At 40.8% G+C, this 17,393-nt stretch overlaps 1 protein-coding gene and 1 long non-coding RNA gene across 2 annotated transcripts in view; one reads left to right on the top strand and one right to left on the bottom strand.

Moving 5' to 3' along the window:
- LOC139124946 (uncharacterized) overlaps nucleotides 1-17,393 on the bottom strand; it is a 477,972-nt gene that overhangs the window by 106,302 nt on the left and 354,277 nt on the right. The window lies entirely within an intron of this gene.
- LOC139124466 (methanethiol oxidase-like) lies at nucleotides 923-16,766 on the top strand. Its single transcript, XM_070690603.1, has 11 exons — nucleotides 923-1,398; nucleotides 2,916-3,082; nucleotides 3,772-3,957; nucleotides 5,604-5,724; nucleotides 6,938-7,126; nucleotides 8,694-8,875; nucleotides 12,538-12,616; nucleotides 13,573-13,694; nucleotides 14,221-14,432; nucleotides 16,348-16,555; nucleotides 16,588-16,766. The coding sequence occupies exons 1-10, from the start codon at nucleotides 1,308-1,310 to the stop codon at nucleotides 16,526-16,528; spliced, it is 1,530 nt and encodes a 509-aa protein (XP_070546704.1). The 5' UTR covers nucleotides 923-1,307; the 3' UTR covers nucleotides 16,529-16,555; nucleotides 16,588-16,766.

The following is a 17,393-nucleotide window of genomic DNA, read 5'->3' as shown; positions in this document are numbered from 1 at the left end:
CTCAGAGTGGAACATTGATCGACACCAATATTCATAATATACTCAAAAAGACACTCCGGGTGTCTCCCGTGTACGAGTTCCCCTCACTGTTGATGTGCAGTCACCCCTGTGAGTACCCGTGGTGTCTTCCAAAAAATAAACGTCAAGTCACAGGAGTTCCAAATACCACCTGTTGACACGAGTGATGAGTCAATGAAGATAACTGATAAACCAACGCGTATCGGTGGTTTGTCCAGATTGTAAGATACCCAAGTCTAAGGGTCAACTCATCAACAATGCTCGACTTTTTAATTTTTAACCTTTTCACCCCCAATTCCCTGTATAGAGGTCCGGACTTACCATTGATAACAATGTGTTTGGACCAAACCATGGTGGTGAAAGGGTTAACTGATATGTCATCATCCCCTTACTGCCACTTGAGAAACAATGAGTGTTCCGCTGTACTGAGGTTTTTAGGGGGTGTACGATTAGATGCTGGAAGGGGTGGCGAGGATGTTAACACGTATTTTTGCACGTCCCTTTCAAAAACTGACTTTTCTATATTTTACCAAACTGCATATTATTTTTTCGAAATGTATTCACCTTCTGCAGATGACATCATTTGGAGTTCTAGTTTTTTTAAATATTGGGTATGGTTACATAAAAAATCAGCAATTATTGTCGCTATTGGTGGAGTTCCTTTCACTTTTGTCCCATTTCCGACCCTCTGAAGATCTATAGCTCACGTGATATGCGCCCCCGAAAGAGAAAGACTTAAACTTTTGCTCAAACTTTCCTTACGGAATCTTTCAGCCATTCTCTTTCCATATCAAGAATAAAAATCGGCGGTCACCGTGCAAATTTTGGTACTAGAGAAACAAAATTATCCGGCTGGCTCGGTGAGCCTTGCTGGCTAGAAAGACCGTTGAGGGCGCATCACCATATGGTTGAGGATAGAGCTACGTAGCGGACGAGGGGCTGTGAGAGAGTCTACCGTCCACCCAGCTCCAACGTGATTTACTGCCACAGTCTAGTCCCGGATGTGGAGAGACTCTCGATGTGATCGTAAAATATGAATAGCGACGTTAGTGAGGAGACGAGACAGGCGGGTGATTTGTGCAAAGGACATTGCCAAAATCTAATTTATTCAGACAAATACTAGCAAACCGAAAGCTTCAGGAGTCCTTAGCCTTAAGTGAACGTCAACAAGAAAACTTCGACTTTCAGATAATTTGCGTTTAACAGTTTGTCTTGCTCATGCATATGTATGAGCACATGGACTATCTTATTGAATATGTATGAGCACTGTACACTAAATAGCATTATGCATGCTATGTCTTTCAATAATTAGCGAGCCAACGATTGAATATCGGGGTGTACATTTTCGAGAGAAGAAAGACCACTGTACCAGCGGAATGGGTAAGTGAAATCTTTACTACCACAATGGCATGAATATGAAGGCAGACGGCGAAAAGTTGTCCTAAACGCCCAACTCTTTGGAGAACCTTTGGTTTACAAGAGGAAACCATCTTGGCAACCCTCAATCGTGAAACCGCCAGAGCATTGAGGGAGTAGCGGGGATTATGTCAACTATCTAGATCCTGTTGCCTGTTCGTCGTCCCCATCGCTGGATGCACCATGGGCGCTCGATTGTGGGCTTGGGTAGTCTGCTCGGTCGATCGATCGTAAGCTCGGCCAATGGATTGCTTACTCGCCGCTCTGCACTCAGAGCGTACAGCAATACGCGGGATCGATTGTTCGAGCGGACTACCCAGCCCAAGCGACAGTGGCACGCACATACATACATGCAGTTTCACACTCGAGTCTCTTTTTTCCAAGTAAACGGCGACCTGCGGCCGCCCGCCTCGAACGACTATCCAAGCAACGTTACGATAACCTGTGCACGGGGGTAGCTGAAACCGCTCCGTGGAGCAAGAAACGTCCGTTTCTAGCTCCATGCTGAAACGAACCACAACCAAAAACAAAAGCCTTTATATTGAATGTTCCTGGAGCCCCTTCGATTTCAAAAAAAAATTAAGCCAAACATTTGCAATGCAAGTCGACAAGAATAAGACAAATGCGCAAGCATAAAATGCTCTCAAATAGACAATGGACGTGCATACCGTGTGTGCTACCTCCATTAATAGACCTACGTGTATGTCATATTATGGTTAATATGTAACGAATGTGTTTTTGTCTTCCGACGCATTTGCCACATTGCCGCTGGGTTCACCCCGAAGAAGGCAACAAAACAGCTCATATGAAACGTCACGCAAGCGATTTATGAGCCAGCTGACAAAGTCTTTTGCGTATCAGCGGGCGGATTACTGGGACTACTTTTGCTCAAACATTTTTAAAGAGTCGTTCTCTTTCACAATCGAGAATAACGGTCGGTTCGCAGAGGTCATCGTGCATCAACTATGTTTCACTATTTTTTCCATGATTTATCACTATTTTACCATATTTTGAGATCAAAATGGCTGCTTTACCATGACATCTGCAATATCCTTCCGAATTCACTAGAGCGAGACGATGAAAATGCCCTGTTGGCTTCAATTTGAGCCCACACATGTCGACAGAGGGCCGGGGAAGTATTAACCATTTGAGCGCCAAAGTCAATTTTCGTCACCGTTATAAAATATGTCAATTTTTTCCAGATTTCCCCGAAAATTTTGATCAAAAACTGTAGCTAATAAAAATTTATGTCCATTTGGTCCAAAATTATCAAAACATTACAGAAAAAATCACGGAAATTGGTGAAATGTTGCACTAAAATTTTAGCGGGAAAAATTACAGCACTCAAAGGCTAAAGTTCGAGGGCATGCAAGTTTATCTCCCAGTTGCATTTCACCTTCTTGTACTTCTGTTGTACTGGTAATAATAAAATATTTAGGTGGAAGTACTATGAGTGCAGCTTTCTCCTTTGTTATCTTCAGAACTAAGCAAGACAGGTCCAGGGTACGCCACTCCTTTGTCGGCGATGAAAACCAGTCCCAGGGAAGAGATCGTCTACATTCCCTGTATCTACAGAAACACGGAAATCAAAAAACCGGATTACCTGGCAACGGTTGACGTGGATCCAAGATCATCAACTTATAGTCAAGTGAGTGTGATGGGGCGTTGTCATGGATACAGGAGAGGATGGAGTCTCCCTTCTTTTTAATTTGTTTATGGTTGGATAGTTCTTTGGTGATATTTGTTGGATCACCACATCAGATTCTGTAATTGTGCAATGTCCTTGGTTAGACAAAAATGCCTTCAGACTGAGTTTGCCCGAATTTTATGTATTGGATATCTCACCCTTTGATTTATTATCTTTAAGGTGGAATGAGCCTCGAAAGTGAAAGACTTATTAAGCTTTCGCTCAAAATTTCCTGAATGAAACTGTCAACCATTCTCTCACCAAATCAACAATAGAAGTTGGGGGTCACCGTGCAGAGTTTGGAACTAACCACAGAGAAAGAGAAACAGTGTTTCTCTTTGTCTGTGAACCAACGGAACACATTGCCATATATTTTGTGATATATGAAATTCAAAATGGCTGCTATCCCCGTGTTAATGTTATGTCTACGTGGAAGAATAAAATTTTCTATTTTCGTTGAAGCATGGGTGAACTGCAATGGTGCGGGGAAGCAAGTTTGAAAGAAGGGCACTTTAAGTGACTGAGATAGGGCACTCAAGGTCATTGAAACCTGGATATTGTGATACCGATGCATTCCTCTGACCAGAAAAAACTGTTCTCAAAGAAAGTTGCTATGTCTAACGGAATAACGGTCATTGACTTTATCGCAGGTCATAAGTCGTTTATCCATGCCATATGTTGGCGACGAGTTGCATCACAGCGGCTGGAACGCTTGCAGTAGTTGCTATGACGACTGTTGTAAGAAGAGAAACCGATTAGTGCTGCCGTCTTTGTATTCAAGTCGTATATATCTGATTGACGTGGAGACGAAGCCGAGGTCACCAACCATTGCAAAGGTGAGGGCACCCCTTTGTCGCTAGTTTCTCTCATCGGGGCTACCTATTCTGCTTTGGTGTGGAAACAAAGACCACAGACAAATAGTACAGACAGACTGGAAACGCTGCATGCCTTTTGTTCGAAGGTCGTCTCGGTAGACTATTGGCTTTTCACATTAAAATGAGCTTCAAAGGTGTTAAACTTTTTGGAGGCTTTGTTTGTGGTTGATAATTACACGAGATTATGCGAAAAATACGAACATAACACGCCAGCAGTTTCATAAACATGTCCTTCCCTGACGCACGCGTAAAAGACGGTATGACTGACCTTAAACCATTGAGAAAAAAAACAGACTGTACCGATAAAAGTCTTTCAAATTTGGTTCAAACACACTCATTATATATTCTAAAATATATTCATAAAAATATGAGAGGAATTTTTTAAAACGGTAAAACCACTTTCCTGAAGCTCAAAACACTCCCGTTTTCGCCAGCACATCAATTCCGCTCAGCACCACACGACAACAACAACACAAACTTTGCCGAACATACTTTCGCTTAACAATTGGCGAAAGTCCGAAAATTACCGAAGGATGCATGGTCGGCACTCTTCGGAAAAGAGAGGCGAGAGCAACCTGAGGCGAGACGAACATGGATTGGTTACGTGACAATGGGAGTGAATTTAGAACATCTTAGGGACCGTCTCAGATTGTCGCATAAGTTCAAGAAACGAAATCTCTTCGTTAAGATCAAAACCCCCTCCCCCCCCAAACGAAAGTTCAAAAGTACGAAATGTTGATATCTGCCTGAGAATATACCATTCTGCTATAGCTACATACTTAAAAATATGTTTCCCTTGACCACATTACATCGTCAATAGCTGTGGAAACGCAGCTATCTGTTGGCGGGGTAGCGTGCGTCGCTATGCCGGCCACGGTGGCGTTGACCTTTGACCCGCATAGCGACGCACGCTACCCCGCTAACAGATAAGCTTAGCTGCGTTTCCACAGCTACATCGTCAAGTACTCGATCAAATATGAGTAAGCTTACTAACCACTGTCAGCATGACACGAACTAGTTGGAAATAGTTACAGCCATTTTTTTTGGTACGAGTGTACAGATTTTATTTACTTTTACACAAATATAAAGAGAACTTGTAATCACAAAATGAAAGTGCGAAAGTGAAATTCACCAAGCGAATGGAGGTCAAACCCCCTCACCCCGTAAACGAATGAATTTTGCTTTTTGAACTCATGCGAGAATCTGAGACGGTCCCCCAGGCCAAATAAAAATAAATGTGTGATTTCTTTAAAACGGTTGGAGAAAATTTTTGTTTCTATTTTCTTTTCATTAGCTGAGAACCATAAAATACGGTAAAATTAGCGAATTTACTCGGATTATTTTGAAAATGCGAAAAAAATTCCTAGGATCGGCGGGTTTTTCAAAGATCGGTCGGGTTAGTCGGAAAACATGTACACTTTTTATTAGACCTTTTTACTCCATCGACGCTTGTGAAATTTTATTCGTTTGCTGTCGTATGAGCCGGAAAAGTCTCTACCCTGTTTAATACTTTGATAGCAAAGATAATGAGAGCACGTATGCACTGTAAGCGTAACAGTCTCAATGACATATTGGTGTGATTTCTCGGTATTTCTGTCTCTGCCCAGGTGATCGAGCCGGAAGAAGTGATAGGCAAGACCGGACTTAGCAACCCCCACACGACCCACTGTCTGGGCACTGGCGATATCATGATCAGTGGCCTGGGAGACGGTAATGGAAACGGCAAAGGTCAGTATGACGTCACAGTGATGACGTCATGGCGATGGCGTTCTATCTACGAGAGAGAGAGAGAGAGAGAGAGGAGAGAGAGAGAGAGAGAGAGAAATTGGCAATGCATGACGAAATAGTCATATCTTTTCATACATAGTATGCATGAAAATCCTGCAGGTGTCCACCTTTCGAGGAAGAAGTGGCCCTGGATCTAAAATGATTGACATGCCCTCTGTCGACCTTGAGGATTGCCACTTGGAACCGAACGACTACGTGTACATCCGTGATCCAAAGTTCGACCAAGATAGCTTTGAGATGAAAAGCTAATGTTTACTTATTAATTGTCAACTGAAGGTCGCAACTTGTCATGCGATGCAGATCCAGACATCGAGAGATTGCAAATCAGGTGACTTTGCATGCATAAATGTGTTGATCGATTTCGTCTTATATAGATTGAAATTCTGAAGAGAAAGTTATTTGCAACCGTCTTCCCTCCTCCTCCTCTACGACGGCATCCCTCCTAAAAACCGGTTTCCTCCCCAATCTGTCGCAATTCTACCCCTCCTCTTGGGACTCGTAGGTCATCTCCACGTGATTTTTATCTTTCCCAACTCACCCGCGGACCAAAATAGCCCCAGCAATTGTTAAAAACAAGAAGATTTTGATTTAACAAACATCCAACACACAGTTTGCATTGTTAGATGTTCCAAAACTTTTCATCAGACACAAGTATCCCAACATCTTTGCCTCGGGGAGTTATAGCAAGTTTCCATAGTCAAAAATTAGGGAAAAAATGAAATAATTTAAAATACAAATCAAAGTAATCCTCTGAGTGCTGTAATTTCTCCCGCCAAAATTTCAGTGTAATATTTTACCAATCCTTATTAATTTTTCTGTAATTTTTTTATAATTTTGGAGCAAATGGATATAACATTTCATCGACTACAGTTTTCTATCAAAATTTTGGCAAAAATCCGGAAAAAAATCACTGGAGTATAAGCTATAAAGGCTACAAAGATAGATTTTGGCGCGCAAAGGGTTAAAGGAAGATAAAATGTCGTCTGCCTGCTGCAAAGAATAAAGACCTCTTGCGAACACCTGTTTTATACAGACTCAAACTGACATATATTCGTTGGTTACTCCTGTCTTGTTTACAGCATCGTGTGTTGAAGGAATCCGGCAGTATATTTAACGCTTTCTGTGCTTTTTCCTATTTTGCGGCAAAATCCAGGTGGCTTCATTTTACTCCGAGGACAAGACAACGATTTCGAGGTCAAAGGTAACTGGGAGGCTGAGGGACACCAAGTTCAGTTTGGCTATGATTTTTGGTACCAGCCATTCCACAACGTCATGATCAGCACGGAGTGGGGCGCCCCCAAGGCATTCCTGAAAGGCTTTGATCCAGCCGATGTTGAAAACGGTAAGGGTGAAAAATATACTTCTGGAAACCTGGCTAAACCTGTTATAACCAACATACTCAAAGCGGTCTTGGCTCTTCCAAAAATAGTACACATTACAAAGTTTTTGTCGTTCACACTCGATCAACGATAGAAAATGCACAACACCTTCACACACCTATTTTGAGTTTTGCCCATGTAAGTTTTGCTGTATCACGTATCTTTAAAGTTCGATTAAAAAATATAGCAATATAGAACAAAATGTAACTTAAGGAAGCGGCCGATGTACCGCAGGGCACTCAGAATTTGGCTGCGGTGACTCGGCAAAATTGAATGTGAAAAAAATCAAACATTGGGCAGTGGGTTAAAAGTGAAACTTTGAAGAGTTCGCTAACGACGCACAATCAGGCTGTTTTGCGGTCCTTTTCAAACAAACAGACGTGTCAGGCCGATGCCGGAGTACGTGCGTCCTCCAGTTACCAAATTGTAAAGGGTCATGAGATTGTGATTAATCACTCCATGATCTACAACACCTGTCAGAGTTATGAGACGGATCAACCAGAGTCAAGCCTACATGAAAATACGGGTAGTTGTTTTTCCGGTAATCTGTGTCAAAAAAATAGATGAAGGTCGCTCGACACTGCGGGCAAACAATGAAGACAGGCGCAACTTTCACGTTAGTTTGACGACCCGAAAAATAGCTCTAGGGTTTTAGTGCAGACGACAGGGCGGGTCCCGTCACCGCAAAGACACATAATTCTTTACGTAAGTTAATGCAACATAAACCCTGGAAAAGAGTCCATGGTTTAACAGAGAAGCTGCAGACAGTAAGCAAACCAGGAGCCATTGTCTGACGTGTGCTGACTTGCGTAACAAACGTAAAACATTTAGTTTGTTTTTAGGTTTTGTTTTTTTGCAGCTGACAGGCATGTGACACATGTCTGGGCTTGTGCACACAGTGTCGACCTTTCCCTTTTCATACTCGTCAAAAATGCACTTAAAACTGTCAATGCGCCACTGCTGTCAGATGTGATTTATGGAGTTTGTGAGCTCTGAGAAATCAAGAGGTCTTTTACACCGTGCAAAAGTAAATTCGTCGTCATCATCATCATCATCGTCGTCGTCGTCATCATCATCATCATCGTCACTATCGTCAATCATCGCTGTCACCGCAGACGATTTGTGTTTTGTTTTTGTTTGTTTTGTTTTGTTTTATAAAGCTCGTGTCCATTAGGAGACCAATAGGTCTTTTATACCATGCAAAAAGCAATTCGTCCCGCTCCTCTTAGCCCCTCCTATTTCTCCTCATCATGATCCTCATCATCATCATCATCATCACCGTCACTATCGTCGTCTTCATAATCATCGTTGTCACCACAGTTGTCGTCGTCATCATCACCGCCATACTCGTCATCAAAATCTTCATCACCGTCGTCGGCGATGGCGGGCTAAGCGGCAGCAGCAGTCGAGCGAAGTAGATGTATATCAAAATCAATGAAATTTCCTACTTCAAAAGTTTTCTTACGCGTGCCTGCAATGTTGCCAGTACAGAAAGTTTATAATAAACCGATTATATTCATTTTTACAAAGGTCTGTACGGACACAGCCTACATGTCTACGATTGGGAAAAACACACGCTAATCCAGGACATCGATCTGGGGCCAGAGGGCCTCATTCCACTAGAAATTCGCTTCCTACACGACCCCAAAGCTGCCGAAGGCATGGTTGGTGCGGCTCTCAGCAGCAACATCTTCCGATTTTTCAAAACAGAGGTGAGAGTGATGATATAAAATAGATTGATATGAAACAGAAGTAGATCGAATGAACCAACATTCGATATGTTGAGACACATTTTGATTGTTATGCAAACTGTATGAAGATGTGTTCTAAACACTCAAATGTCTACATCTTAAAGGCGTGTTCTTTTATCCGCGGGTCTCATCACACACTATTGACTTTCTTCTCTCTTGTTCAGTATACTAGCAAAAATATAAAAGTCAGACAAGTTCTTTAGAATGCATTATTTTTGTCGTTTATTCTGTCAGATTATTGACCGAAATTTTGAATTATCTGACCCCTGTGCTTAAAGGGGCAGTCGTCAATCCCTGGTTCTCACGTTAGTGGTTCTTGACATTGACTGTTTACGTGATTGTTGTCCTTTGAAAGTTGTGCACAGCTGGTCAATGTGCTCAGAGACTAAACTGATGAAAAAGTGCCCCTTTAAAGTGGGGAGGGTGTTACAAAATCCTTGAGATCAGTTATCCGGGATCGGTCAAAATTCATAAAAGTACATTTTATCTAAATATCAGCCTTGTGGAAGATCCACTGGGCAAAATGCTTGATACACAACAATATACACACATATACTGACTCAGTTCATGTGCGTATATGCAAAAGTACAGTGTACACTTGGTGTGCAAAGATCTGCATTACGTACACTCTTGATCTGCATAGATATACGCTACGCATATCAATGTATTGGAATGTTCCATATACAAAGATATACGTTACGTATACAACTAATGTTGTGTTCCATATACGTCAGAATACGGAAATATACTCAAGCATTTTGCCCAGTGAGATATTTCAAATTTAGGCCGGAGAAAAAAAAATTTTGTTCATTGGACTTATTGGACCAAGAAGGTTCAGGAGCGGCGAGCGAAAATTTTTATTTTTATTTTTTTTAGGTAACTGCGGTCTCTCGGACTTTTTTGCCGGGATACAAGGCAAAATAATCTTTCCCCCTTTTAGGCTAACCAGAAATATCTCAGACAAGATATACACTGATACTGGTTATTGAATTCAACAATTCTTACTAATAACATAGGGAATTACAGATACGGTCGGTGTTTGCACAACATATTCTGAGTATTTCAACATGCTCTCAGAAGAAAACTGATATGAAGAAGTGTGAATTTGCCGAAAAAATTCCAAATCGGGCGAAGTAGAATCGGCGATTCCGATGAAAAATTTATTTTTTTTTCTGGCCTTATTGAAAAGTAGTGACTGACAATATTAAGGTAGTATGCGCCTCGAAAGTGAAAGAATTAAACTTTTGCTCAAACTTTCCTCCGAATCTTTCAACCTTTCTCTTTCAAAATCAAGAATAAAAATCAGGGGTCACCGTGCAAATTTCGGTACTAGGAAAACAAATAACTCAAGATTTACCGATATTTGAAATTCAAAATGGCCGCCATTCCTGTGTTAACTCTATGGAAAAAAATAAAATTTTCGAATTTGGAAAAACTAAGCCGGTTAAAAGTTTTCTTTCACCAAGAGTTTTAAAATGAACCCCACAAGTAGTAGGTCAGAAAAGAATTGTAAAAGTTTGAGAGTCCGAACATCTTTCCCCGGGGCGCGTTCTACAGACGCCGCAACACCCCTGACCGCTCTAGCTTGATTTCCCATAGTACACTATTGAATATACGGACATTCAGCTCCAGCGCTCTGTGTCCACAATGACAAAGGCCTTTTCTAGCGCTATAAAGCATGACTTCAGAGAAACTGACCTGAAAACCCAGATATAACAACAATGAAACGTTTGAAGTTTGTCCACAGCGACGTGTTGTATCAACATGTCTTTGTATTTGAGCAGTATCCGACCACAGGCACACGACGTCTTTTAAAATAACTTGTCTGTAATTTTAATGTTGAAACATGCATTTTATTAAAATCTGTGCAAACGGAAAGCGTGCGGGCAGCCATTGAGACATACAGCGAACAGTGCCCCGTGCGCGTGCACGGCTGTGGCCGCTCAGCTCTACTGTTAACGTTACTAGTAACTTTATACAAATGGCGAATTTTAAAATCACTTGTCTACAATTTTAATGTTGAAACTTGCATTTTATTGATAACTGTGCGAACGGAAATCATGCAGGCAGCATTTGAGACATACAGTGAGCAGCGCCCAGAACACGGCTGTGGCCGCTCGGCTGTTTTGTACACATTACTCTAAAGGTACGAAACTATTGGGAAAGTAATTTAAATAAAATCCGTAAAATAAAACGTTGTTGGCAACCCTGGGGATTCAAACTTCTCTGTGTTGTCGCATGTGTGGCACTAAATCGATCAACTGGGTTCTTGAAACAAAAAAACTGCACCGGGCCATGTAATCGCTGGTAAGTCGCTAAATTTTACCTCCGGACAACTCCCGTGACACCGCCATTTTGAAGGCTATTCCTCAGTACGAATAACAATGACGTATTGGTTTAAAAGGAAAGTATGCGCATGCGTCAACTTCAAGCTGCACACTTTGAAAATGGCGCTGGCACGGGACTTGTCCGTAAAAAAACATTGCGCTAATTATCAGCCATAGATAGGGCCGATGTTGACTTTACAAGTTAGGAAGCCGATCGATCGATTTTTGTAAGTATTCCCTTGATTAACTTGAAGTTTGAATCTCGAGGATGGCCAATAACCGTTAATTTTTTCTAATTTATAAATTATTTTCCAAATACTTTCGTACCTTTAGAGTAATGTGTACAAGACAGCCGAGCGGCCACAGCAGTGTTCCGGGCGCTGCTCACAGTATGTCTCAAAAGCTGTCCGCATGATTTATGTTTTCACAGTTATTAATAAAATGCATGTTTCACCATTCAATTACAGACAACTGGTTTTAAAATTCGCCGAGTGTAACAGCAGAGCTAAACGGCCACAGCCATGCACTGCACTGTAGTGTATGTGTAGTGATGGGCACTGTTCACTGTATGCCTCAAAATCTGGTCGCACGATTTCCGTTTGCACATTTGTTAATAAAATGCATGTTTCAACATTAAAAATTCAGATAATTGATTTTAAAATTCACCGTGCGCCTATGTCTCCGACGACTGAAAACATCAAATTTTTACTGAGTTGTGTCGGTGAAGTGATATATCTAAAATCTGAATATGTACATGTAGGATGGAGGCCAACACCATTAGGCCACGTAACCCTTAAAATACCCAACATACTGTCAGTTAAAATGCGCCTCGGGGACAGATATTCAGACTCTCAAAATTTTACAATGCTTATCTAAACTACCACTTGTTTGTGGTCATTTTGAAGCTCTTGTAATAAATAAGCTACATGTTTACCATCTTATTGGGGGGGGGGGAATCGAAAATTTATAATTTTTCGCCACAGAGTTAAAACAGGGATTGCAGCCATTTTAAATCTCATAAGTGTCGGTGGATGTCCATATGAAAAGCATTAGACGTCGACATATGTACACACAAACAGGTACACAAAGACAACGTACTCAGAAGGTATTTATATATTGCGAAGTTTCAAATTTGTAGCATTAACCCTCCTATAATCGACTGTTTGACGTTTTCCGAGTATTCTCCAGATAAGGCAACTACAGCAATTTGTAAGCTCTGCCAATCTGTACTTTTGATAAACCTCATTTTGAACTCCTGGGGCAAAAATGACACCAAGCTTAATCTTTTAATTCCAGGATGGAGCTTGGGCAGCCGAAAAGATTATCGATATCCCATCGAAGAAAGTTGAAGGCTGGGCACTGCCTGATATGCCAGGTAAAACTTACTTTACTCATGTTTACTTTAACCCTTTGAGCGCCAAAGTCAACTTTTGTCACCTTCACAAAATATACCAGAGTCAATGTTTTTCAGATTTTTGCTAGAATTTTGCTAAACCATTGTAGTCAATGGAATATGGTGTCCATTTGGTCCAAAATTACCAAAAAATTACAGAAAAATTTATAAAAATTTGAAAATTGTTGCACTATAATTTTGGTGGGAAAAATTACAGCACTCAAAGGGTTAATGTTGATTTTTGAACGCAGGGTACTCTCTGTCTACGTTTACATCCGATGCAGCCATCTTAGCTGTTGTTGACACAGTAATATCATCCCTCTGTAGTTTATACATGGTGGCCACAACTATGAGTTGAGAACGAGGTTGCATGTAACCTTTCGACCCTTTGCAAGTCCCCCTCCACGAACATGTTTCAACTTTTGAACTTTCTTCAACGTTCTGGAATTGTTCTTAAATCGGATGAGGCCTAGAAACGGGACAACGTTACAACAGTACAGAATGAATTGTCTCATTTATCCACGTATTAACACTAACTATTCCCACTTTCTATGTTGACAAGTGAGAATAGTTATAATAGTCACCTTCGGTGGCCAAATAAACGCCACCTTGAGAGAAATTGACACAAAAATACGGCTTGTCGGAAACGAGGCATTCCTTAGGTTTGCGCGGGAATGATATTTAGCACAATGTGTCGTTCGATGGCAGAATTTGTCTCAATTTTGTACCGGCGGTGCCCCCCCCCCCCCGGTACGACTCCAAAACAAACGTTGTAATACAGAATGATTCGGACGGCCTCTCACAATTTCTGTGCAAGTGTCATGTGAAACAATGGCCTTTCATCGTGTGCGAATGAGCACTCGAGTTTCAATCGCCATGCTGTCTTCTGTACCAACATTGTTATCTGCGAGTTTAACCATATTATTTTCATATCGCAGGTTTGATAACCGATATTCTAATCTCCCTCGACGACAAATATTTGTATTTCTCCAACTGGTTGCACGGCGACATCCGTCAATATGACATCACCAACACCAGCAAGCCACGATTGGTCGGCCAGGTACGCCAACTCTTTACTTATCTATTACTTGATTGGTTATTTCAATTTATTAGTTTAAATTTTTTTTTCTTACTGATTTATTTTCATTGAATTACAATTTGAAGACGACCGTTCTTCGTGTTCTTACTAGGGGCTGCAAAAAGCTCCATTAGCCATAATTCTTGGTGTGCTATTTACTTTCAGTCCTCGACAACTTTTATTTCGTCTATAAAATGTATTTTCTTCTCTTACTACTCCCAGAAGCGTGTCAGATATCTAGCATTCAACTGTAAAAAAATCCCACATGGACATAATGTCCAATATTATTGTTGACGGTTTCATATCCCACATAATGCCTTGTATTTTCAAATGTATTTCGTCATACTTGTGCTTTGCAGCTACAAATCACACAATATGCTTGTTTTCCAGAAAGAAATATAAAAAAATAAAGCTATTGTTCTTACAATTACGGTCCTTCCGTAAAACGTTTTTCTTGAGGAACAGTACTTTGCACGGTAGCTTTAAAGCGAATATCTCTCACTTGTAGATTTTCCTGGGCGGGAGCATCACTTCTGATGGCAATGTCAAGGTCACGGCTGACAGTGAACTTTCCAGCCAGCCCGAGCCGCTGTACATGAACGGCAAGAAGGTGGAAGGCGGCCCGCAGATGATACAACTCAGCCTAGATGGCAAACGTCTGTATGTTTCAACGTCACTGTACAGCGCCTGGGACAAGCAGTTCTACCCTGATCTTATCGGGTATGTCGTTCTGTCATCGTACACATCGTCAACACGGTGGGAGGGCACCTGCCACGAGATTTCTCTTCACGTCCAGATTTCATGTTCTTTAAAATATGTCAAAATAGTCTACATCAAAACGTAAATACATCTGGTTATACAAGTGTTGCAGCCAGGATTTTTAAAACCTGGGGACACCGTGTCCCTCTACCGTTTATTTTTGGGAACATTTTGCACACTTTGGGGAAAACATTCGTCAGTTGTCAATCAAATTTTGTATCATTTTTGTAACAAATTAGTCCAATAATCAAATTCAAACTACTGAGACCGCGTCCTCATTCTTAAAATTGAGTAATGGTAGCAGTATACCGTATCTGCTGCCAATCAAAGCTCAGTCAGACTACAAGCAAGTTATCAAGTGCAACTTGATGTTTTACTTCTAATTAAAAACTATCTGCTGTTGATTAACCAATCAGAGTGCTCAATTTAGGGTATTTTATTTACTCCTAAAGCCTTGGTCACCAAATTCCAGAAACGAATGACAGCGCCGTAGTAAAGTACTGCCCAATCAAAAGTGAACATGTCATATTCTGTAGACAGCTGGTACGTTTTAATATTCAAATTTGGTAACATAGCGGAAACCAGCTTCAACACAAAATCTTCAGTGGTACAAACATAAACTAATGTGCCCTAGGGCATTTATAGGATGTTCCATTACATTGGAAGGCTATTTCACAAATAAAAGTTTTAATTCATATCCTAAACATGTTACATTAACAAAGGGGACGGTTGACGTAAACACATTGAAAACGAAAATATATCAGTTAGGGGCGATAGTTTTTAAGTCGGATAAAACCCTCGTACTCGGGCTCTTCTGGAATATAAAGTCCAACCCTACGATAAAATGTCTCGGCCTGCGGCCTCGACATTTTATCGTTGGGTTGGACTTTATATACCAGAAGAGCCCGAGTACGAGGGCTTTGTCCTATACACAAAGCTTCGAAAGTACTTACATATAAATATACGTACAAAACAAAAGGCCACTGTCAGTATTCGATGCTACTTGTACTAAATTCAACACAGTCGACTCATAAATACGCCCAAGGTGACCCGCAGAATGCCGGACAAATTGTCACGAGGGCGTGTCCTGGCTGCAACACTGGTTAGTATTTTTTTTGAAATGACACGTTGGCTGCGCCTGCGTATTGTGGTTCTGCCAATAGTTCGATGACATTTTCAAGTGTGTGACATAACCCTGTCTTTCGCCGTTGCAACTTGCGTTTCCATGGATGTACATACGCGTGTATGTCACATAGCCATATTACTGGTATATGTAAAAAAGTGAGCGAGTTCGATTATTTAAGTGCAATGAAAAAGCTGGGCTGCCAAAATTTTATGCAGACTTTAAAAATAGTTTATTCCACATTAAGGTAGTATGCGCCTCGAAAGTGAAAGACTTAAAACTTTCGCTCAAAATTTCTTAAATAAACTTCCAACCACTCTCTTACCAAATCAACGATGAAAATCGCAAAGTTTGGAAGAAGTGAAATAAATTACCCAACATTTTGCGATATTTGTAATTCAAAATGGCCGCCATCCCTGTGTTATCTTGATGGAGGAAAATTCTGGATTTTCGAAAAACTAAGACGGTGAAAGTTTTTCTTTCTCCAAGAGCTTTAAAATGAGCACAACAAGTGGTAGATCAGAAAAAAAAATGTAGGAATTTGAGAGTCCGAATATATGTCCTCGAGGCACGTTTATAGTGTTAAGGAATTTAGCATTTGCAAGCTCTAGACCATATCGTCATTTAAGTAATTGGTGTTCAACTTGTTCATGTTGGTAATTGGTCCGCCATATGCATGCTTCTTTATTAATGCATTAATTGTGGCATTGTTTTTTGGTATTAATTGATGTGTCACCCCCGATTTACTGACAGGAACGGCAGTGTCATGCTGCAACTTGATGTGGACACCGAGAAGGGCGGACTGACCCTCAACAAGGACTTCTGCGTCGATTTTGGCAACGAGCCCGAGGGACCGGTTCTGGCGCACGAGATCCGCTACCCCGGCGGGGACTGCAGCTCCGACATCTGGATGACGCACACCGCAAAACTCTAGGTCAAACGTCATCGAATCTGAATTCTGAATCTGAATCTGAATTTAAACAGATCAGAAAGCAATACCAAGAATACATTCTTGTTATTTTTAGTCAACAAAACGGCAAACATACTGCTACTTTATTGTTTAATGGGGCATTCAGGGTATGTCGCAAGGTAAAAATTACAAAGACAATATAATCAGAAAGGTTTTGAAAGCATAATATCTAACTATGAAAGCATACAGTTTGATTTTGGTTTCTTTACTACAACACTGGCTCTGTGAAATGTCGCGAGGTGGCGAAAAGATTTCGAACCAAAGGCTATGGACAGAAGTTTCAGGCTCTGCTTGAATAATTCTAAAGAACAGAGACTATCAAATCGTTTGATGGAACTTTTATGTAAGTAACAAAAAAACTAAATCATTAAATTTTCATATCATGTTTTCGTCCCTAGTATCTAGTAATTTAACTAATTTTTGGGGAGCAAAGTGTTTTTTCAAGAAGTGTGGACATTGTAGTAAAAGAGAAAGCCCAGCGAAGGTCCCATGATCTTACAGCAACCTTCAGATTCACCCTTATAGTGTTGTTTTTCGCCTTTCAAGGTTATTTTATGTTTACAAAATACACAAAGCATAAAACAATTTTGTCCACACTTTCCAGTCAAATCACTATTTTCTAAAGAACTAAATAAAAAGATGATTATTATAATTTTATATTGTATTGTTTTCAAATTTTGCCACATCTACTCCTAGAAGTACATGAGCATTGCCTAACTGTCGGGGGGAGAGAGAGAAATCCTCCTGATCCTTCACTAGAGGGCGTGCATGGGTATTAGCCGTACCTCATCATGCCCCTTTGTGTTACGGATGTGTAGAAGATGAACTT

This window comes from Ptychodera flava, assembly GCF_041260155.1.
Source record: "Ptychodera flava strain L36383 chromosome 23 unlocalized genomic scaffold, AS_Pfla_20210202 Scaffold_24__1_contigs__length_23054250_pilon, whole genome shotgun sequence".
NCBI lineage: Eukaryota > Metazoa > Hemichordata > Enteropneusta > Ptychoderidae > Ptychodera > Ptychodera flava.
Note: the sequence above shows the minus strand (reverse complement) of the source record. Positions and strands in the feature narration are given on the sequence as shown.